Source organism: Astatotilapia calliptera, chromosome 22, assembly GCF_964374335.1.
Source record: "Astatotilapia calliptera chromosome 22, fAstCal68.1, whole genome shotgun sequence".
NCBI classification, from domain to species: Eukaryota; Metazoa; Chordata; class Actinopteri; order Cichliformes; family Cichlidae; genus Astatotilapia; species Astatotilapia calliptera.
Genome location: NC_137442.1, coordinates 8,708,545 through 8,731,553, shown reverse-complemented (window position 1 = coordinate 8,731,553; position 23,009 = coordinate 8,708,545). Strand labels below are relative to the sequence as shown.

General features: G+C 38.9%; 1 protein-coding gene across 1 annotated transcript; it reads right to left on the bottom strand.

The window, feature by feature from the left end:
• Positions 1-177: 177 nt before the first annotated feature.
• eppk1 (epiplakin 1) lies at positions 178-16,923 on the bottom strand. Its single transcript, XM_026156773.2, has 3 exons — positions 16,806-16,923; positions 13,368-13,486; positions 178-12,677 (listed from the first exon to the last, which is right to left on the bottom strand). The coding sequence occupies exon 3, from the start codon at positions 12,661-12,663 to the stop codon at positions 913-915; it is 11,751 nt and encodes a 3,916-aa protein (XP_026012558.2). The 5' UTR covers positions 12,664-12,677; positions 13,368-13,486; positions 16,806-16,923; the 3' UTR covers positions 178-912.
• Positions 16,924-23,009: the final 6,086 nt, after the last annotated feature.

The following is a 23,009-nucleotide window of genomic DNA, read 5'->3' as shown; positions in this document are numbered from 1 at the left end:
AAATTTACATTTGTCATCTTAAGGGACTGGTCATACTGGATTCATACCTTGCTTGTAGCAACATGTTTAAGAATAGCAAATACATGTAAATACATGAATGGATCTAAGTGCCTATATGATTTTTCCAATAATGTAAACATGGTCAAAGGAGAGTGTTTGATAATAAAAGACACAATATAGTATTCACTTGTTTATTGGGCCAAATAACAGACTAAACAAAAACAAGGGCAAAAAAAGTATTTTAAATGTACCCACATTCAATTTTTGCCCAAATTTGAAACAGCACTACCCATTTAGGTTAATTAAACTTGGGTCTGTCTTGACTCAACTACTTCCATGAGTGTAAAAGAAACAGAGTCATATGTCCCACAACAACATGAAAAATGGTAAACCATAAAAACAGCATTAAAAATTCAACATTTTAAAAAGCAAAGACATAAAGAGACTTAAGACCTCTTTACTATGTATATTGATTTATATAAAGCCGGGATTTTCAGCTTTACTAGGTGCAAATTAAATGTAAATGCTGAATTTTGGTTACAATAGTGGTTGTAAGCACAGTCTTTGGTTTATGTCTCTCAATTAAAAATGTATTAATTCCATTGTGTATGTCAGTTCTGTGACCACTTTCTACAATAAAAACAATTGTTCCATTTTCTTTGGTAATTATAAATGGGTTTTTTTCTTTAAAAAAAAAACATATATGCATTTATTACACTTCCAAAATTGTACAATAAAAGCAAATAGGCAAAGGTCTTTTGTAATCAATCTCCTGGTTCATATTTTAGTAATGATAATATTGCAGTATATTGTCTTCACATGTTAAGTACAACTTCTAAAGTATCTTTTTTTTAGTTCAGAAAGAAGCTTTTTTTTATGCTATATTCAGTTATTAAAGAAGCGAATTGCTGTTCACTTCTGTAGTGGGAATAAACTGAGGCCTGTAATGGGATCTGTAATACACCTCTCAACCAGATGGAGGTATGTGAGGTTCTCCTTAGTGTTGGGGTCAAAGAAGCCCTTGGTGTCATCATCAGGATCCGATAAAATCTGGTTCATTTCTTCATCAAAGTAACCTCTTTCATATGCCACTTGTACAGGCACTCTGTGACTGTGCACTGGGTCAATTATTCCTCCAGTTGCAATTTGAGCTTCAAGGAGACGAATTCCATGATCTTTCACAATGAGATCTTTTTTCAAGGCCTGGAACAAAGAAATTGTTTTTCCAGTGTACGGATCTTTGTATCCTGTCACTGCCTTTTCTGCTGAGATCAGTTTGTTTTTCCACTCTTTCCCAACCACTCTTTGAGCCACAGCTTCCTCTACAGAAAGCTTTTTGTTGTTGACTGGGTCAATGATAAAGCCTGTGGCAGCTTGGGCTTCCAGCAGAACCAGAGATGTACCAGGAGTCAGCAGACCTTTGCTTTTAGCTTCATAGATACTCATTGTCTTTTTGGTGGACTGAAGATAAACTCCTGCAATGCTGTTGGTCCCCTCAAGGTATTTGCGCACTGAATCCATTTCACTTACTTCTGTTACTGTAACTTTTCCAGCGCTAAGATCTTTGTAGAGTTTCTCATCAATGATTTTGGATTTGAGCAGCTCAGTAGCAGAGACATCTTTTCTGATTCCATGGAACTTTTCAACTTCACTAGTTTCTGTAATTGTAGTGGTGATGGTAGTTTTTGTTGTGCTACTGTCTACTTTAGTTTCTGGTGGTTGGGACATGACAATTGAAGAAGATGATGAGGTTGTGTCTTGTGTATGCTGCTCAATGATTGTCAGGATGATTTCTAAAAAGCGCTCTATTGTGATTGATCCACCCTTGTACTGTTGCACAAGGTCTCTCCGCTTCTCTTCAATTATATATTTGGAGTAGAGTAGATCCCAGAGAGTCACAGTTTTTCCTCTGTATTTTCCTCCAGCTCGGGTTGTTGTTGTAGACTTCAGAATACGTTTAGTTGCCTCGTCCACAAAGAAGTAAAACTCTCCTTTCTTGACAATGACAAGTAAACTGAGGCCTGTAATGGGATCTGTAATACACCTCTCAACCAGCTGGAAGTATGTGAGGTTCTCCTTAGTGTTGGGGTCAAAGAAGCCCTTGGTGTCATCATCAGGATCCGATAAAATCTGGTTCATTTCTTCATCAAAGTAACCTCTTTCATATGCCACTTGTACAGGCACTCTGTGACTGTGCACTGGGTCAATTATTCCTCCAGTTGCAATTTGAGCTTCAAGGAGACGAATTCCATGATCTTTCACAATGAGATCTTTTTTCAAGGCCTGGAACAAAGAAATTGTTTTTCCAGTGTACGGATCTTTGTATCCTGTCACTGCCTTTTCTGCTGAGATCAGTTTTTTTTCCCAGTCTTTCCCAACCACTCCTTGAGCCACAGCTTCCTCTACAGAAAGCTTTTTGTTGTTGACTGGGTCAATGATAAAGCCTGTGGCAGCTTGGGCTTCCAGCAGAACCAGAGATGTACCTGGAGTCAGCAGACCTTTGCTTTTAGCTTCATAGATACTGAGGGTTTCGTGGGTGGACTGAAGATAAACTCCTGCAATGCTGTTGGTCCCCTCAAGGTATTTGCGCACTGAATCCATTTCACTTACTTCTGTTACTGTAACTTTTCCAGCGCTAAGATCTTTGTAGAGCTTCTCATCGATGATTTTGGATTTGAGCAGCTCAGTAGCAGAGACATCTTTTCTGATTCCATGGAACTTTTCAACTTCACTAGTTTCTGTAATTGTTGTGGTTACAGTAGTTTTTGTTGTGCTACTATCTGCTTTAGTTTCTGGTGGTTGGGACATGACAATTGAAGAAGATGATGAGGTTGTGTCTTGTGTATGCTGCTCAATGATTGTCAGGATGATTTCCAAAAAGCGCTCTTTTGTGATTGATCCACCCTTGTACTGTTGCACAAGGTCTCTCCGCTTCTCCTCAGTGATGTATTTGGAGTAGAGTAGATCCCAGAGAGACACTGTTTGACCTCTGTATTTTCCTCCAGCTCGGGTTGTTGTTGTAGACTTCAGAATACGTTTAGTTGCCTCGTCCACAAAGAAGTAAAACTCTCCTTTCTTGACAATGACAAGTAAACTGAGGCCTGTAATGGGATCTGTAATACACCTCTCAACTAGATGGAGGTATGTGAGGTTCTCCTTAGTGTTGGGGTCAAAGAAGCCCTTGGTGTCATCATCAGGATCCGATAAAATCTGGTTCATTTCTTCATCAAAGTAACCTCTTTCATATGCCACTTGTACAGGCACTCTGTGACTGTGCACTGGGTCAATTATTCCTCCAGTTGCAATTTGAGCTTCAAGGAGACGAATTCCATGATCTTTCACAATGAGATCTTTTTTCAAGGCCTGGAACAAAGAAATTGTTTTTCCAGTGTACGGATCTTTGTATCCTGTCACTGCCCTTTCTGCTGAGATCAGTTTGTTTTTCCACTCTTTCCCAACCACTCCTTGAGCCACAGCTTCCTCTACAGAAAGCTTTTTGTTGTTGACTGGGTCAATGATAAAGCCTGTGGCAGCTTGGGCTTCCAGCAGAACCAGAGATGTACCTGGAGTCAGCAGACCTTTGCTTTTAGCTTCATAGATACTCATTGTCTTTTTGGTGGACTGAAGATAAACTCCTGCAATGCTGTTGGTCCCCTCAAGGTATTTGCGCACTGAATCCATTTCACTTACTTCTGTTACTGTAACTTTTCCAGCGCTAAGATCTTTGTAGAGTTTCTCATCAATGATTTTGGATTTGAGCAGCTCAGTAGCAGAGACATCTTTTCTGATTCCATGGAACTTTTCAACTTCACTAGTTTCTGTAATTGTAGTGGTGATGGTAGTTTTTGTTGTGCTACTGTCTACTTTAGTTTCTGGTGGCTGGGACATGACAATTGAAGAAGATGATGAGGTTGTGTCTTGTGTATGCTGCTCAATGATTGTCAGGATGATTTCTAAAAAGCGCTCTATTGTGATTGATCCAGCCTTGTACTGTTGCACAAGGTCTCTCCGCTTCTCCTCAGTGATGTATTTGGAGTAGAGTAGATCCCAGAGAGTCACAGTTTTTCCTCTGTATTTTCCTCCAGCTCGGGTTGTTGTTGTAGACTTCAGAATACGTTTAGTTGCCTCGTCCACAAAGAAGTAAAACTCTCCTTTCTTGACAATGACAAGTAAACTGAGGCCTGTAATGGGATCTGTAATACACCTCTCAACCAGCTGGAGGTATGTGAGGTTCTCCTTAGTGTTGGGGTCAAAGAAGCCCTTGGTGTCATCATCAGGATCCGATAAAATCTGGTTCATTTCTTCATCAAAGTAACCTCTTTCATATGCCACTTGTACAGGCACTCTGTGACTGTGCACTGGGTCAATTATTCCTCCAGTTGCAATTTGAGCTTCAAGGAGACGAATTCCATGATCTTTCACAATGAGATCTTTTTTCAAGGCCTGGAACAAAGAAATTGTTTTTCCAGTGTACGGATCTTTGTATCCTGTCACTGCCCTTTCTGCTGAGATCAGTTTGTTTTTCCACTCTTTCCCAACCACTCCTTGAGCCACAGCTTCCTCTACAGAAAGCTTTTTGTTGTTGACTGGGTCAATGATAAAGCCTGTGGCAGCTTGGGCTTCCAGCAGAACCAGAGATGTACCTGGAGTCAGCAGACCTTTGCTTTTAGCTTCATAGATACTCATTGTCTTTTTGGTGGACTGAACATAAACTCCTGCAATGCTGTTGGTCCCCTCAAGGTATTTGCGCACTGAATCCATTTCACTTACTTCTGTTACTGTAACTTTTCCAGCGCTAAGATCTTTGTAGAGTTTCTCATCAATGATTTTGGATTTGAGCAGCTCAGTAGCAGAGACATCTTTTCTGATTCCATGGAACTTTTCAACTTCACTAGTTTCTGTAATTGTAGTGGTAATGCTAGTTTTTGTTGTGCTACTGTCTACTTTAGTTTCTGGTGGTTGGGACATGACAATTGAAGAAGATGATGAGGTTGTGTCTTGTGTATGCTGCTCAATGATTGTCAGGATGATTTCTAAAAAGCGCTCTATTGTGATTGATCCAGCCTTGTACTGTTGCACAAGGTCTCTCCGCTTCTCCTCAGTGATGTATTTGGAGTAGAGTAGATCCCAGAGAGACACTGTTTGACCTCTGTATTTTCCTCCAGCTCGGGTTGTTGTTGTAGACTTCAGAATACGTTTAGTTGCCTCATCCACAAAGAAGTAAAACTCTCCTTTCTTGACAATGACAAGTAAACTGAGGCCTGTAATGGGATCTGTAATACACCTCTCAACTAGATGGAGGTATGTGAGGTTCTCCTTAGTGTTGGGGTCAAAGAAGCCCTTGGTGTCATCATCAGGATCCGATAAAATCTGGTTCATTTCTTCATCAAAGTAACCTCTTTCATATGCCACTTGTACAGGCACTCTGTGACTGTGCACTGGGTCAATTATTCCTCCAGTTGCAATTTGAGCTTCAAGGAGACGAATTCCATGATCTTTCACAATGAGATCTTTTTTCAAGGCCTGGAACAAAGAAATTGTTTTTCCAGTGTACGGATCTTTGTATCCTGTCACTGCCCTTTCTGCTGAGATCAGTTTGTTTTTCCACTCTTTCCCAACCACTCCTTGAGCCACAGCTTCCTCTACAGAAAGCTTTTTGTTGTTGACTGGGTCAATGATAAAGCCTGTGGAAGCTTGGGCTTCCAGCAGAACCAGAGATGTACCTGGAGTCAGCAGACCTTTGCTTTTAGCTTCATAGATACTCATTATCTTTTTGGTGGACTGAAGATAAACTCCTGCAATGCTGTTGGTCCCCTCAAGGTATTTGCGCACTGAATCCATTTCACTTACTTCTGTTACTGTAACTTTTCCAGCGCTAAGATCTTTGTAGAGTTTCTCATCAATGATTTTGGATTTGAGCAGCTCAGTAGCAGAGACATCCTTTCTGATTCCATGGAACTTTTCAACTTCACTAGTTTCTGTAATTGTAGTGGTGATGGTAGTTTTTGTTGTGCTACTGTCTACTTTAGTTTCTGGTGGTTGGGACATGACAATTGAAGAAGATGATGAGGTTGTGTCTTGTGTATGCTGCTCAATGATTGTCAGGATGATTTCTAAAAAGCGCTCTATTGTGATTGATCCACCCTTGTACTGTTGCACAAGGTCTCTCCGCTTCTCTTCAATTATATATTTGGAGTAGAGTAGATCCCAGAGAGACACTGTTTTTCCTCTGTATTTTCCTCCAGCTCGGGTTGTTGTTGTAGACTTCAGAATACGTTTAGTTGCCTCATCCACAAAGAAGTAAAACTCTCCTTTCTTGACAATGACAAGTAAACTGAGGCCTGTAATGGGATCTGTAATACACCTCTCAACTAGATGGAGGTATGTGAGGTTCTCCTTAGTGTTGGGGTCAAAGAAGCCCTTGGTGTCATCATCAGGATCCGATAAAATCTGGTTCATTTCTTCATCAAAGTAACCTCTTTCATATGCCACTTGTACAGGCACTCTGTGACTGTGCACTGGGTCAATTATTCCTCCAGTTGCAATTTGAGCTTCAAGGAGACGAATTCCATGATCTTTCACAATGAGATCTTTTTTCAAGGCCTGGAACAAAGAAATTGTTTTTCCAGTGTACGGATCTTTGTATCCTGTCACTGCCTTTTCTGCTGAGATCAGTTTTTTTTCCCAGTCTTTCCCAACCACTCCTTGAGCCACAGCTTCCTCTACAGAAAGCTTTTTGTTGTTGACTGGGTCAATGATAAAGCCTGTGGCAGCTTGGGCTTCCAGCAGAACCAGAGATGTACCTGGAGTCAGCAGACCTTTGCTTTTAGCTTCATAGATACTGAGGGTTTCGTGGGTGGACTGAAGATAAACTCCTGCAATGCTGTTGGTCCCCTCAAGGTATTTGCGCACTGAATCCATTTCACTTACTTCTGTTACTGTAACTTTTCCAGCGCTAAGATCTTTGTAGAGTTTCTCATCAATGATTTTGGATTTGAGCAGCTCAGTAGCAGAGACATCTTTTCTGATTCCATGGAACTTTTCAACTTCACTAGTTTCTGTAATTGTTGTGGTTACAGTAGTTTTTGTTGTGCTACCATCTACTTTAGTTTCTGGTGGTTGGGACATGACAATTGAAGAAGATGATGAGGTTGTGTCTTGTGTATGCTGCTCAATGATTGTCAGGATGATTTCTAAAAAGCGCTCTATTGTGATTGATCCAGCCTTGTACTGTTGCACAAGGTCTCTCCGCTTCTCCTCAGTGATGTATTTGGAATAGAGCAGATCCCAGAGAGACACTGTTTGACCTCTGTATTTTCCTTCAGCTCGGGTTGTTGTTGTAGACTTCAGAATACATTTAGTTGCCTCATCCACAAAGAAGTAAAACTCTCCTTTCTTCACAATAGACAGTAAGTTAAGCTCTGTATTTGGGTCTCTGACGCACCTCTCAATCAGCTGGAGATATGTGAGGTTCTCCTGAGTGTTGGGGTCAAAGAAGCCCTTGGTGTCATCATCAGCATCAGATAAAATCTGGTTCATTTCTTCATCAAAGTAACCTCTCTGATATGCCACCTGTATGGGGACTCGATGGCTATGGACTGGATCGATTATGCCTCCAGTTGCAATTTGAGCTTCAAGGAGACGAATTCCATGATCTTTCACAATGAGATCCTTTTTCAAGGCCTGGAACAAAGAAATTGTTTGTCCAGTGTACGGATCTTTGTATCCTGTCACTGCCCTTTCTGCTGAGATCAGTTTTTTTTCCCACTCCTTCCCAACCACTCCTTGAGCCACAGCTTCTTCTACAGAAAGTTTCTTGTTGTTGATTGGGTCAATGATGAAGCCTGTGGCAGCTTGGGCTTCCAGCAGAACCAGAGAGGTACCTGGAGTCAGCAGACCTTTGCTTTTAGCTTCATAGATACTCATCATCTTTTTTGTTGATTCAACTCTCACACCTGCTATACAGTTTGTTGCTCCAAGATACTTCTGAATATTTTCCATTTTGACAACAGTTTCTTCTGTTACTTCACCTTTTATAATTTGGGTGAAAAGGTCCTTTGAGATGATCTTTGACTCAAATAATTCACTGGCTGAGACTTGTTTTCGTAGTCCTTTGAACTTTCTTTCCTTGGATGATACCTCTGTGACTATAACTGTGAGTATTTCAATCATCTCCTCAATTTTGGTCACTCCTGTCCGGTATTGCTGTATAAGCTGCTCCCTTTTTTGTTCTGATATGTATTCAGATAGCAGCACTTCCCACAGTGTGACCTCCTTGTTTTTAAATTTTCCCACATTCAAGGTCATCATTTTGTTTTTCAAAGCATGCTCGATTTGCTCATCTGTGTGAAATACACGGGCTTTTTCTTCATGCAGCGGTAGGAGAAGTAGCCCAGTTTTATCATCTTTCTCACATCTATTCATGAGCGGACTGTATGACAGTTTTTCTTTGGTATTTGGGTCAAAGAATCCTTTTTCATCATCTGTGGGGTTCAACAGAATTTTTTGAGTTTCTTCATCCAGACATCCTTTTTTGATAGCAATATGAATTGGCAGTCTGTGACTTTGATTTGGGTCAATAATTCCTCCTGTTGCTATCTGCACATCAAGTATCCGAAGGCCATAGGTTCTTTCTCTCAGCTTTTTTTGCATGGCTTCAAACAGTGATATTGTCACATCTGTATATGGATCTTTATACCCAGTGACAGCTCGTTCAGCTGAGAGAAGTTGCTCACGTACATCTGGCCCAATCAGTCTTCCTTTTACAGCCTCTTCCACAGCATGGAACTCATTTTTGAGGGGATCAATGATCCATCCTGTTGCAGCTTGAGCTTCAAGTAGTAGAAGTGCAATGCCAGGTGTCAACAGGTCTTCATTTCTTGCTTCATATATGCTCATCACTTTCTGGGATGGATAAACCTTCACTCCAGCAATGCTTCCAGATCCTTTTAGGTATCCTCTCACAGGTTCACTCTGCGCTATTGTTTCTAAATTGAGTTTTCCTTCTTTCACCTGTTTAAATGTTTCTGCATCAATGATTTCAGAATCCAGTAGTTGTTTTGCAGTGACATGCTTTCTCAGACCCATTATCATTTTGGGAGTTTCAGTCTTCTCCAGTTTTTCTATTGTGGTAATCACTAATGTGATTATGGTCTGGGTACTAATCTGCCTTGTTCTGTACTTTTCAATCAGTTCAAGTCGCTGATCCTCAGTAAAGTAGCCAGAATGAATCAAGTCCCATAGAGTAACCGATTTTCCAGAATAGTGTCCTACAGATATGCTGACACTTGTCTTTTCAAACTCTTCCTTAATCTCTGTGTCAGAATATATCTTTATCTTTGTAGCTGTAGCTTTTGGTGTGTCATTCAGTGGCAGGAGAAACAGTCCAGTTTCCTTGTCTTTCACACATCTCCCCAACATCTCCATGTATGTCAGATTTTCTTTTGTGTTTGGGTCAAAAAAGCCCTTTGTGTCATCAGTTGGGTCTGTTAGGATTTGATTAAGTTCTTCATCAAAATATCCCTTCTTGTATGCAACTTCAAGGGGTAAGTGGAGACACTTTAAGGGATCGATGATACCACCTGTAGCAATCTGGGCCTCAAGTAAACGAATGCCATGCTGGTTGACAATAAGATCTTTTTTCAACGCTTGGAAGAGCGAGATCTTCTGACCTGTGTATGGATCTTTGTAACCAGTGACTGCTCTTTCCGCAGACAAAAGTTTTTCATACATCTGTGGACTAATCAACTTTTCTTTGAGAGCTTGTTCAACTGTAAGTTTTTTGTTATTCAGAGGATCAACAACAAATCCTGTAGCTGCTTGTGCTTCAAGGAGGCAAAGGGCAGTCCCAGGTGCAAGAATGCCAATTCTCTGTGCCTCGTGAATGCTTAGTTTTTTATTTGAAGGTTGCAGTATCAACCCAGCTACACAGCTTTTTCCTTGTAGGTAGGCTCTCACACTGTCCATTTTCATCACATCACTGCTTGTCATGTTTCCAGTGATCAAACTGTTGTAGGTGTTTTTATCCACAATTTTAAGATCCAAAAGATCCACAGCAGAGACTTCTCCTCTGAGACCTTCAAACTTCAGTCCTTCTTGCTGTCGTATCTCCTTACTCTCAATGATCTCTACAATGGTCTCAGTTAGTTGCTGAATTGTGATTTTCTTTGACCTGAAGAGCTTGAAAAACTCCTGTCGTTTGTCTTCAGACAGATATTCTGAGTTGATAAGATCCCACAATGTTGTGCGTTTGCCCTTGAACCTACCGTACTTTACAGTAACTATTGTTGTTTTAAACAATTCCCTAATGTTGTCATCTATCTTTATTTTGTTGCTCTTGCCTTTGAGAGGTAAGAGGCACAGGCCTGTACTAGGATCTGTTACACATCTGGCCATGAGCTGCAAGTATGTCAGGTTCTCGTGGGTGTTGGGGTCAAAGAATCCCTTGGTGTCATCACTTGGATCATCCAGGATCTGATTCATTTCTTCATTAAAGTACCCCTTCTTATAGGCCACATGGACAGGTATGCGATGGCTGTTCACTGGGTCGATGATCCCACCAGTGGCAATTTGGGCCTCCAGGAGCCTAATGCCATGGTCTTTTAGGATCAGGTCTTTTTGCATTGCTTGGAACAAAGAAATTATTTCTCCAGTGTATGGATCTTTGTATCCAGTAACCGCTTTCTCTGCCGATCGCAGCTTTTGACACACATCAGGCCCCACAATCTTTGCTTTGACAGCATCATCAACTGAAAACTTTCTATTTCCAATAGGGTCAATAATGAACCCTGTTGCTGCCTGTGCCTCCAGTAGAATCAGAGCAGTTCCTGGCATCAGCTTTCCTTTCTGTTTGGCCTGGTAGATGGTCATGATTTGAGAATCAGGAAGCATAATACCTGCGATGCTGTCTTTACCTTTTAAGTACACATTTACATTTTCATCTTCAATGACTTCCTTCACTGACTTCTTTCCCTTCTTCAGGTCCTCTAGGACCTCCTGACTAATGATATCTGCTTCCACAAGCTGCTTGGCTGTAACAGTGTCTCTGATACCTTCAAAGACGACTTGAGTTGTTTTCACTGACTTTTCTATCACTTCCAGAACTGTTGAAATGATCATCTTGATAGTTATCTTCCCCTCTCTGTATTTTCGAAAGATGTCTTGCCTCTGGTTTTCATCAAAATATTCTGACATCAGAAGTTCCCACAGAGATACTGTCATTCCTGTATATTTGCCATATGTCACTTTCACTTTCTCCATCTTGAAGGCTGTTTTAGTTTGGTAGTCAATGAAATCAAAATTTAGCCCATCTGATTTATCACGCAAAGGAAGGAGGCAGAGTCCAGTAGCAGGATCAGTGACACACCTTTCCATCAACTGAAGATAGGTTAGATTTTCTTCTGTGTTTGGATCAAAAAAGCCTTTTGTGTCATCCCCTGAATCCTCCAATATGGCATTCATTTGTTCATCAAAATAACCTCTCTTAAAGGCCACTTCTGTAGGAAGTCTGTGACTGTTGATTGGATCAATTATTCCACCTGTAGCAATTTGTGCTTCAAGTAGGCGGATTCCATGTTGTTTGACGATGAGGTCTTTTGAGAGTGCTTGAAACAGGGATATAGTTTCACTGGTGTATGGGTCTTTGTATCCGGTTACTGCCCGCTCAGCAGAGAGCAGCTTTGCATGATATTCTGGGCCAATAAGTTTGCTTTTGACAGCTTCATCCACAGTGTACTTTTTATTTTCTACAGGATCAATCATGTATCCAGTAGCAGCTTGTGCCTCCAAGAGAACAAGTGATGTCCCAGGCATCAGTATGCCTTGCTTCATGGCTTTATAAATGCTCATTCTCTGATTGGTTGAGAGTATAGCAATGCCTGCAATGCTGCCTTTGCCTTCCAGGTATTCTTTCACTGTTTCAATCAACATCACGTCCTGTGTTGTGGTCTTCCCCTTTTGCAGGTTATCATATGTTTCTTTGTCGATGATCTTTGATTCAAGGAGCTCGGTGGAGGAAATGCCTTTGCGCAGACCTTTGAAGGTGATGCAGACAGGAAGAAGCAACAGGCCTGTATCGGGCTCCACGATGCATTGCTTTTGGAGGCCTCTGTAGTTAAGATTTTGTTGCAAAGTTGGATGATAAAACACTCTGAGCTCTGACATTTGGTCCTTCAGCAAATCTTTTTCATAGTAGCCCTTCTGAATTGCAGAGTCAACTGAAATATTTGTCTTATCGACAGGATCAAACAGGCCTTTTGTGGCTATCTGTGCTTCCAGCAGCCTCAATCCATAATCTTTTGGAACTAAATCTTTTTGCATAGCTTGGAATACAGATATCATTTGGTTGGTGTAGGGGTCTACATACCCAGTGATGGCTTTTTCTGCTTTAAGGAGTTTGTCTTTCATCTCTGATCCAACTATTCCCTTTTTAACAGCATCCTCTACAGGAAGCTTTTGGTTGCTTACTGGATCTACAATACCTACTGTGGCAGCTTGTGCTTCAAGCAGAGCCAGTGCTGTTCCTGGCTTAAGCATACGCTTCTTCATGGCTTCATATATGGTTATCTTTGTCTTTGTCTTTTCCAGAAATATACCAGCCACAGGTTCATGGACTTTTGTGCAGGCATTTTGCTTCACACCGCCGTCCTTAAGGTTGGTGTCCATCTTGACCTAAAGGGCTGTGTTAACACATAAACAGTTACAGAGCTTGTTTTGTATATGGTATTTTATGCATTGTAAGTAATTGTAAAGCACAGCTCTAAGATACATTTGGGCACACTGCAGTTAAACTGCTTATAAAATACACATGTATTGATTTGTATGTTAAAAAAAAAAAACTTGTCAGGTTTTTATACAGTTATTTTTTTATACACAAATTATTCAGACGTTCACCAAATTAGATGCAGTAAGACATTTTGTCGAAAAATTTCTTTTACTACTGCTGTTTTGCGCCATAATGCAATTTCTAACGTTACATGTTTGACAGTGACATTGTTATGTACTAACTGTAAAGCTATTTTCAGCTTTTCCCTTGCCACAAGGGGTCGCCACAGCAGCGAGCACCACAAGATTAATTGGGCAGAGTTTTATGCTGGATGCAACAGTGACCTTTCACTAGTAATAGAGACTAATGTGATAGAGAATATACTCCAGCAAGGTAGAGAAGGTTGTAGAATAGTTTGCAATGACAAATAGTACTGAAGTCTGGTAAAATTAACACATTAGTATCCAGCATAACTCTGAATCGCTTAAATAACTTAATAACTAGTCTGGAGCAATTGAAATTGAAATAGATGGTAATTAGTTTTATTTCTATTAATTGTAGTGTAAGTTTTGGAATATATTATCTTCCAACTGTAATATCAAACCTTTCAATTTCCTTAGGAGTACGTGGACAGCCTTGGATGCTCTCTGTTGTTCCAAAATACAAGATCCAACGCCAGTGGCTTCCTGGTTTTTACGATCTCAGGGCTTTGAAACTCCGTCCCTGGAAAGATAAGGCGGTTGTAATAAGTTTGATCTTAAACTTTGTGTTAATGATTTGATATTGAAATTAGTTTATGACATTTCTCATGAACTTTCTAAATCACATATGGGTAAAATACTCACCATTTCATCACTGACCTATGCAGACTGCATATGAGACAATCCACAGGATGTAGGTAAAATGTTTTTTTTTCCTACTATGTTAGTAATACTTTAATTATAAGTTGTTACCATGACAATTATTCAAGTCTGTATGGCTTGCTTGCAAACAACTACTGTCCATGACTGACCCACCCACCCCATAAAAATAAAGCCTAACTGTACAGTCTGTGTGTATGTGTCTTATAAACCCATGTGGGCAGGTTTCTAATGCATCAATACTCTCTTTTGTTTTTTGTTTTCTAATAGTTTTTCTTATCATTTCATCATGTCCCTGCACAGATTCAACAACAAAAGAAGCTATTAATTACATAATGTGTGAGAACGTCCCCCATTTGCTTTTGGCAATATTAATGGTGTGTCAAAACTGGAACAGCCAGATGCCCTGTTTTGCAACAACATGCAAAGGAAAACCAATAACTGCAAGTACAAGAGTTCATATCTCTTGCAATCCTGTGCACCAAAGTCTAAATCTGCAGAACTTTGTTTTGGGTTCCAGTAGAGATTAAAAGTTTTATAAACTTGTGGCTGAGTTTTGTTTGCTTGTTAGACCCTCATTTTTTATGTCAGCCAGAAAAGTCACAAAAGAGCTAAAGTCACCATGGCATAAAAATATCAGCTTCAAGGTAAAATAATATATAAATGTTTTAAAAAACTGAATCGATTTGCATTCCGGTCCAGTATTATTTAGATTAGAGATTAGATTAGATAAAACTTTATTAATCCCTTTTAAATTTAAAGAATCCCCATTTAAAGAACTTATAAAGAGCTTGTTTACAAATTCTACAACATAACCCAAATTTATACACATCCACTTGTACTTAGGGTACTAAACTGAAAAACAGGGAATAATAAAAGCAAATGTATAACCTTTAAGCATATTCTTATGTGGTACATGAGATGTTACTGTACTGAAAAAGCTTTACAAAGAGATTTTCAAAAAAATCTCAGTTAATTATTCTCATAGCTAGTAATTACTATTGCATACAAAAATGTAGTGATTTCTATGTATGTGTGGATGTGCAGATGTATGTACAGGTGCATGTTAGCTTCCCATGACCTCATACTGTTTCTGTTTTTTCTTTTTCTTTTTTTATTTTATCTTGTTGCATAAAAATGTTCCTAAACAAATAAAAAGTGTCAAAAAAAAAATGTAGTGATTTCACAATTTTCTGAGAACCAGTCTTTCAGCCTTGTGGGGGTTGGTAACTGTCACAAATGATGTCATAACACCTGTGGGAGTCAACACAATAAGGCTCAGAAAAAAAGGGTGTGAACTGAAACTCAGCCAATCTACTCAGAAACATGTTAACTGTTAAGTCACAGATAAAGCTCCACTGTGTATGTGATTATTTTCACTTGTTTACTGTGGTAAAATGTTTGGTTTAGGCTGTGTGAGCTGCTCTACCTGAGAAGTGTATTTAACAGCTGTTATTGATAAAGTGGCAAAAAGATGCTCCAAGTAACCAAGATAAGCAGAGTAACACAAACAGCTGTGGATCTGAGGTCTGCTGAACTCTTTATTTGTACAAGAGCAGCAGGTCTGTGGCAGTTCGGTATCTCTACCTGCAAGTGCTCAATTTACATCTTGAGTTCGTCACCCACTTTGTAAATATTTGAATGTTTTTGAAGCTGTCAAGCATTTACTGTACATTTATGGCACCATCTGAATTTGCTTGTCATATCATAAAGGCAAATTTCCTGCACAAAGTTAACAAGTTACCTAACTCTGCAAACACAGCTTCACTGTTTACTGGTCTCTCCACTAAATGCCTTTTCCTCAGTGAAGGAAGGCACTGTCCGTTCAATGCAAGAGCAGATATAAAATAAATGACTTTTTAAAAGATTTCGCTTTCTTTTTTGTCTTTATAAGACCTCTAAGCACAACTGAGTGTATATTCAGAGGCCTCTTTATTAGGTATGATCTGCCACGTGTGTATTTCATCATAAAGTTCCATTTTTAGTGACACTGTTGCAAATGTGGAAATAGAATTATCTAGTACTCTTAGTTACAGTTGATCTTAGTCAGACTTGGTTTGCAGAGGTGTTTCTGGGCTTTATTGTTGGCACCAGCATACATGACACACCCCTGAACATACCAGACTCCAGCAAACAACTCTGGAACCTCAGTGCTAAAAAACATAATTGACTTCACAGCTGTGTGATGGTGTTAAGGAGAACTAATTAGAGGCCTCACTAATGTAGAACTAAAGTTAAAAGAGCATTTAGTTACATTAGACTATACAGTAGTACCATAACAAAGAATCACTTTTGTGAGCTCTGACTTCTGTATTTTCTTGTAAAGTTAAATTATTTACTTTGATTTTAGATGAGGAAAGTCTTAAGAACCACAAGTAACAACTGATATAAAATAGTACCAGTTCAGTAAGAAAGTGGACTATATACTTCCTAAGGAATATATAATCACGTGACATGAACAAGTTATGATAATTCTAACTGTAAATCTTTAGGTTGAGCCAAGGATCTGTCTGGATGACAAGATGTTGGCATTGATAAACAGCTAATCTAGCATGCTTTTGTGGAGAATCAATAGAGCAGTTTTAAGATTGACACTGAACTGCAAATTGCTCACAACTTTCTCTCACTTGTAGCAACAAGCCTAATTACATCCTATGTGCACTTCAGCCATTGTGGTGCATTTTTAATGCCACCCCAGCAATAAAATACAACTTACTGGCTAGGAATGAATGAGGCAACATAGTACCACTGATTCAGGCGTTGCACAACAGTTTTTGTAGCTGTAACTGCGGAAAGTCTTGGAGTCATTGTGTAAATAGATCCCAGGGTGATGTCAGCACAGTGTTTAGACTTGTTGAAAGCCTCATTAGTGACATACAGGCACATTTATTTTACCAGCGGCGGTCAAAGGTGATCAGTGAGGAATGTGCGCATTCCCTTTTATCTGAGGGTGTTGGCTAACAGGACAGGATAGACACACGTTCTGCTTCCTCTCGTTTTACTTTGCCAATGCAGTCTCCACTTTCTCACTCTGAAGAAAATAATTTTCTAAATGTGGTTCCAGTTTTATGTAAACGCAACTCAAGGAAAAAGTTTGTTTTCTTTAGAAAAACCAAAACAAAGACACTGCTGATTTTTACACAACCAAACTAAAAAAAGATTTTAAATAAACTTGCTCTTACCCAAACGTGCTTGGATGATATCCCAGCTCTGCACCGGCGAGCGTTCAGCTTCAGCTGGTATGAAAGATACCACAACCCTGAAGTGCTCCCAGCATCTCAGAGGTATTCACTCCTCAGTGGTCAGATATAAGGCAGGGCCAGCTAAGCCCCTCCCCTGTTGAGGTTCAGCCTCCTCGCCTGGGGGTGTGAGAGTGAGACAGCCGGAGATCCTTTGCACTGAGCTCAGGATGCCAGGAATTCCTGCAGACTTCCACGGAGCATGTCTATTGTGCTCTAAAACAATAAGGGTGAGCAAATTGATTCTTTCTAAGTGTACAAAAGGTAAGGAGATTTATTAAAGTTATGCATAAGATAAAGTAAGCTTTGTTGACTGTACAGATTCTTAAGAGTCGTGAAGGTTCTTCACAAGGGTTTCATTCACTTTCCTAGTCAATATTTTTTACTTTTTGCAATGTGTAAACTGGACTTGGTGCGAAGCTTCCTTATCAAGCCGGCCAGGTTGTGACATGCAGAGCCGGATGCCCTCTGATTACACTGAGCTTTGTCCTTGTATTACAGCTTCCCTCAGGTTTGGCAGGTTTTCAAGTGTGGAAAGAAGAAACCCGACAGGCGTGATTGGCTTTTCTATCTTACTAACAAGAAAAAGTGTGTCACAAAACAGACTGTACGGAAAACACCTGTTGTTTGTTGTAAACCAGATGCAAAGACATTAGTCACATAAAAATGATAACGTCAATGTCTTATGACTGACATGTTTGTGGAAACTGTCTGAAAACCTTGTGATAAATCAAATTCCACAGATGCATGTGAGAACATGTTATGGGTAAGTAATTAATGGGTTTGTTTGACAATTTTTACATGCACGCTCCAAAGTTATTAGACAAATTGGCTTGTTTATATTTTAACTATATCTATAATCTAAAATAAAACCCAAATACAAACAGCTTAGCTTCTACAAGAGAACATATTGCATATCCTTTAAACGGACGGAACATTGTGTGCAAAGTTTCGCATGTAATTACCAAGTAATGTCAAATGAGTATATAAGGAAACTGCCATTTGTTTCCATCACCTACGTGTGGATTTTCACACCAAGAACAAACAGACAATGAAGATTAAAGTTAAGTTTTGAGTATTCTTACATTTTTCACTGTTGTTGTCGAGTGGCAAAAGTCAGGTGTGGTGGTCTCAAGTTTCTCAAGAACACAATGTGTCAAAAACATGCAAGTGGCCTTCAAAGATTACAGATGAGAGCACTCCCTCTGCGTGACTTGAAATCTCAGAGAGTGACATTATAATAGAACAAACTAGAATTTCTGCTGTAGGCTAAGAGACAAATCACTGCATAATAATAGCTTTGCTTTGCTAACATTTGAATTGGCAAAGAATGACAGATATATCACCACAAATATGCAGGAAACTAGGTTGGTGAGCCAAGGACACCCAATTATTAAAATGTCACTCATAATTCATCAGAACAAGTAACTTACAAAACAGATTAATTTAACTTTGTTCATGCAACATAATATACGTAAAGGATTCAAAGCAAGTACAAAGTAGTGAATAAAATATCTGAAAAAGCGCAGTGAATTTAACCAAAACTCTACAAATGTTTCTTATGATGTGCCTTTTCAATAGTTTCTGTCACAGACCAAAATATATACTCAATGGCCATTTCATTAGTAACACCTTGCAGTAGCATATGATGTGAATGTGATGTGACTGGTACATGTGTGGTACTTATATGGCTCATCCACCATAGCCCAAAGGTGCTCTACTGGATTGAGATCTGGTGACTGTGGAAACCATTTGAACTCACTATCATGTTCAAGAAACCAGTCTAAGAGCTGAATACTGAATATATTTGTGAGGTTTGCACAATGCTCAGTTGGTACTAAGAGGCTGAAACGGTGCCAAAATATAAGAAAATTTAAAAAATATATGAGAAAGTTTTAGTCAGCTGTTGGTCACTCTTAATCTTTTTATTTTGTTAATTTTATTCATTGTATATCTTATTGTCTAATTTACTCATGTTTTAATATTTAATATATATACTGATTTGTTTTTATCTTCTTTTTCACTTATGTATTTGTTTTATTGTTATTTCAATTTATTTCTTTGTCTGCTTAATGTATGGTTTTAACTGCTATCTCTGTTTTATTATTGGAAAGCACTTTGGTCAACTTTGTTGTTTTTAAAGTGTTATATAAAAAAGTTGGATTGGTTTGGAAAAAGAAAGCAAAACCTGAAAACTACAAAATGAGAACATAAAAAATGCACAGACAGAGAATTCCAAATAAACAAGGATTTAAAGACCCAAACCAAAAAAGTCCGGATCCGACACGTGCGAAGGACAATGAGAGGTAAATAAAGTTAAATAATGTGGGAGAAACAGATCTAGTTTAGTTCCAGTGTTGATTTGTGTCAGGTGAATGTGTGAGTAGGCAACTATTTGAAAAAACATGAAAAATATGTCTGTGTTATTTTAACAGCTTATTAATAAATGGACTGACATTTATATGGCACTTTTCTACTCGATGTACTGCTCCAACACTCTTTAACCCTTTTTAACCCATTTGTACTAGCTTGCTTTTCACGGTATACCTGAGCATCTTGTCTAATGGTCACACTCACACTCCGATGGAAACATCGAGGGCAACTTAGGGTTCAGTATCTTAGCCAAAAATATATTGATATGAAGACTGGAGATTTATTCTAACTCCTAAACCACAGCGGCCCTAGGCCCTGGGTTTTCACAAATTTTTTCTTTTCACAGCTCTGCGGACGTGATGAATTTCGCTTTTATTGTTTACCTGCTAAAATCCTGCAAGCTTCCACTTAAATCCAAAGCATGGGTCTAAGGATGTTGCCAAAAAAGCAGCCAGGTCTTTCTAAGGAAAATTGTAAGGTGTATTTAGTGCACGGTTGTGCATTTAATCTGTTACAGTTGTTTGTGAAATATTATTTAAAGTGTTAATGGGAAATTTCTTATCCATAAGCTCTGAGTTAAGAATAAATACAAAAAAAAAAAGGGCTTCAGCACTGTATTTACTGTGTTTATGAATACTTAATCTACAAGTGCAATACTATCTACAGGTGTAAACATATTGACATATGTTTCCAACACTAACTGCTCTAAAGATGTGCATAATTTTCAGCATTTCAGGAGTGAGGAAAAATCCAACATGCAGAGTGGAGGAGCAAAATTTCTGATTGGCAAATGATCAAATCCACCTCATCAACCAAAGCCAACCATAGGCAAAAAGTTTTCATGAGCATAGATTTTTTGTTTTAATTGGATGACAGAGAAATTTCACTTTTATTGATTCCCTGGTAAAATCCTGCAACCTTCCACTTAACAGAGTTTTGGTAGAAATGCCGACAGATCTTTTCAGGCAAAATTCAAAAGTACCTTCCATCTCCGACCAGATCAGCTGCGAGGGGGCAACTTCAGCATATTTAATGAAGATGCAACTCTCGCTCTCTTTTTCAGGACAATTTTTTCAATCACAAATTTCAAGCAACAATATAATGATCTACTTACAATATCGAAACTTCAACAGTTTAGTGCAGGAGTGTCAAACGTGCGGCTCACGGGCCGGATATTATTGTATAAGAGATCATTTCATGTATGTCAGTTAATAATGGCTTGTTGGTATGTGGGAGCTTAATCTTCAGCCCTGCTGAAACTCCATGCAGGCAGGGGTGGGACTTTATTTTGATGGGCACACCATCAAAAGGAAACAAGGGGGCAGATGTTCCAAAGACAGCAGGTGTGCAGGCCAGGTGCACAGAGATAAATGCAAGTGTGTCAGGAAAAAGTGAAAAAATGAGCAAAAGCATAAAACGAGTAGCATCTGGCTGCATTTCAATGATATTGGAGACTGGAAAGCTGAGTGAAGAAATTATAAAATTAGGACCTGGCTATAGTGATACCTTTTTATTTTCAGCAATCTAAAAAGGTTTTCATTTTGTCCAGGCCTTAAAACCTCATGTGTGTTCTCCCTAGTAATAGCAATTGCATAAATGTGAGGCTGAATCTAAGTTTATCTCAGTTTAACTATAAATTCATCTCCGCTACACTTGACGTAACTTAACTCTGACCATGAAACCACAGCCACTGTGCACCACTCACACACTGTTCTTTACTTTCAATCCATCACAGTACAGCAAACTAACCTGTTTATCCTGGGGATTTATATGGGAACGTCACACACTTGTTTTTAATGTTTAATACAAGACTTTTTTTCTACCTGGTGCATTTGCAGTTACAGGGTTTAGTAACGATTAATTAAGTGTAATCAAGATTATGCAATCAAGGAATATATGACGCAGACCCAAGGATGATATATTGTGCTGAAGTATGTGTAAGTAAATGACTCTTCATCATTAAATATAATTACGACATGCTTTGTTCCATTTTAGTTCGTTTAAAACACCAGTCTGAGCTAAAAATTGGAGCCGTCATTTAAGACTCTATTTTGCCAAAGCTAGAGTTCCTTCTTGGGACCCTCTCCATGTTTTACATCGAAGCTAATCACATAATCCAAAGACCAGCCCGGCCCAGGCTTTTGTGGCAGCTAAAGCGACTTGCTCTCCTGTGCCAAATTTGCATTTTTTTACACTTATCAACCATCATCATCATGTTCAGTGTTGCGTGGCAAAACCTGGGTGTGGTGATCACACACCTCTGAAGAAAGGATGTGTGAAAATCATCATGGAGAAGGAACTTTGGTTTAAATACGGGAACACAGCTTTGTATGAATATAAATTAGGCTGATTCATTCTTAAGAGGTCACACTGACAGGCTTTGACTGTGGACTTGAACAGGAGTTAGCATTTCATCTGACACACTGGGACACATGTGGGCAAGCTGAGACTAAGCTGGCATGAGTCAATGAAGGAACAGTTGAGATAGAAATGACAACTATGTTTTTTTTGAATTAGTCACTAAAGTTATAAAATAGCCTCACCTAACTAATGACTTTAACTGCAACCTTATGCAAGATGTGCATGAAATGCATAGTTAGGTTTGGTATCTTAAAAAGTAAAAAGAAGAGGGCAACATTTATTTTTATTTTTTTGTCAATATGTAAAATGAGTAGAGTGATAGTGGATCAGAGGAGGCAGGTGGCTGAAGGAGAGAATTTGGACAAACTGCGTGGTGAGGGTGGGCAGGAGCAGAGTTGCAGACAAATGGCCAGAAAAGGGAGAATGATGGAACAGACTGAATTTAGAAAACTGGGCTGTTGGCTAGGAGAACATGGTAGAATACTGGACACAAACAAACACAAATAAGAGATTTTGGATGAAAATGGTAACGGTAGGAGTGCTGAAGATAAAGCAGTAGCAACACCAAGAGCAACGAAAAAGAAAAAAAACCATAAGAGAACAAATTCCTTGTTAAACTCGTGCAAAAATGTCATTAAAAACTTCCAGAAAAGCTTTTAAAAAAAAAATACTGAATACTAAGAATTATAGTTTGATGTACATTTTCCTGGATACAGGCTAACAGAAAATGAAAATGGTTCTCTTTAAGTATTGCAGTGTTTCAATACTTTGACTTTCAATGAATTAAAACCACATACACACAATGTAATGCTATAACACACATACCACTATACCGACCATAGTGGGCCACCTAGACCAAAAATGCCTGTGGCGCAAATCTCTACATGTCAGGTTTTCTCAAATAATTAGATTTTGACACATTAAATTTATTAGATGAAAAAAATAATCTTACACATTTTCATAATTCCATAAAAGTTGTATGTTTCACATGTGCTGTATAATGAGTAACTGTTTTATAGAAACCATTAAAGAATAAAGCTTTCAAGTTTGCCATGTGACATATCATTTCATGTTAATCGCTTTTTGTTACACCGGTACAGCTTTGTTTCTTAATTGCAAATGTCAGTACCTTGCGAAACACCAAGACACACTTCTACTGAATTGTAAAACACAGATCTGGGCATGTTGGATGGTCCTAAGCCAAAATGAATACACCTGAAGTCCTGTCATGAACATACTACTGTATAGACACTAACAAAGCAAATCTTTTACAGACGTAGACCAATGTCGCTGTTGTTCAACTAAAAGTCATTCTCTCTATTGTGAACAGAGTTCTACATATATGTCACTACTAAATATATTTGTTACTTTGTTCTGTCTGTGTGGAAAAATCCCAGTACATCAGCAGTGTCT

What these genes read in the sequence shown, in the direction of transcription:
- eppk1 (XM_026156773.2), bottom strand. Translation starts at nt 12,663, where the DNA reads ATGGACACCAACCTTAAGGACGGCGGTGTGAAGCAAAATGCCTGCACA.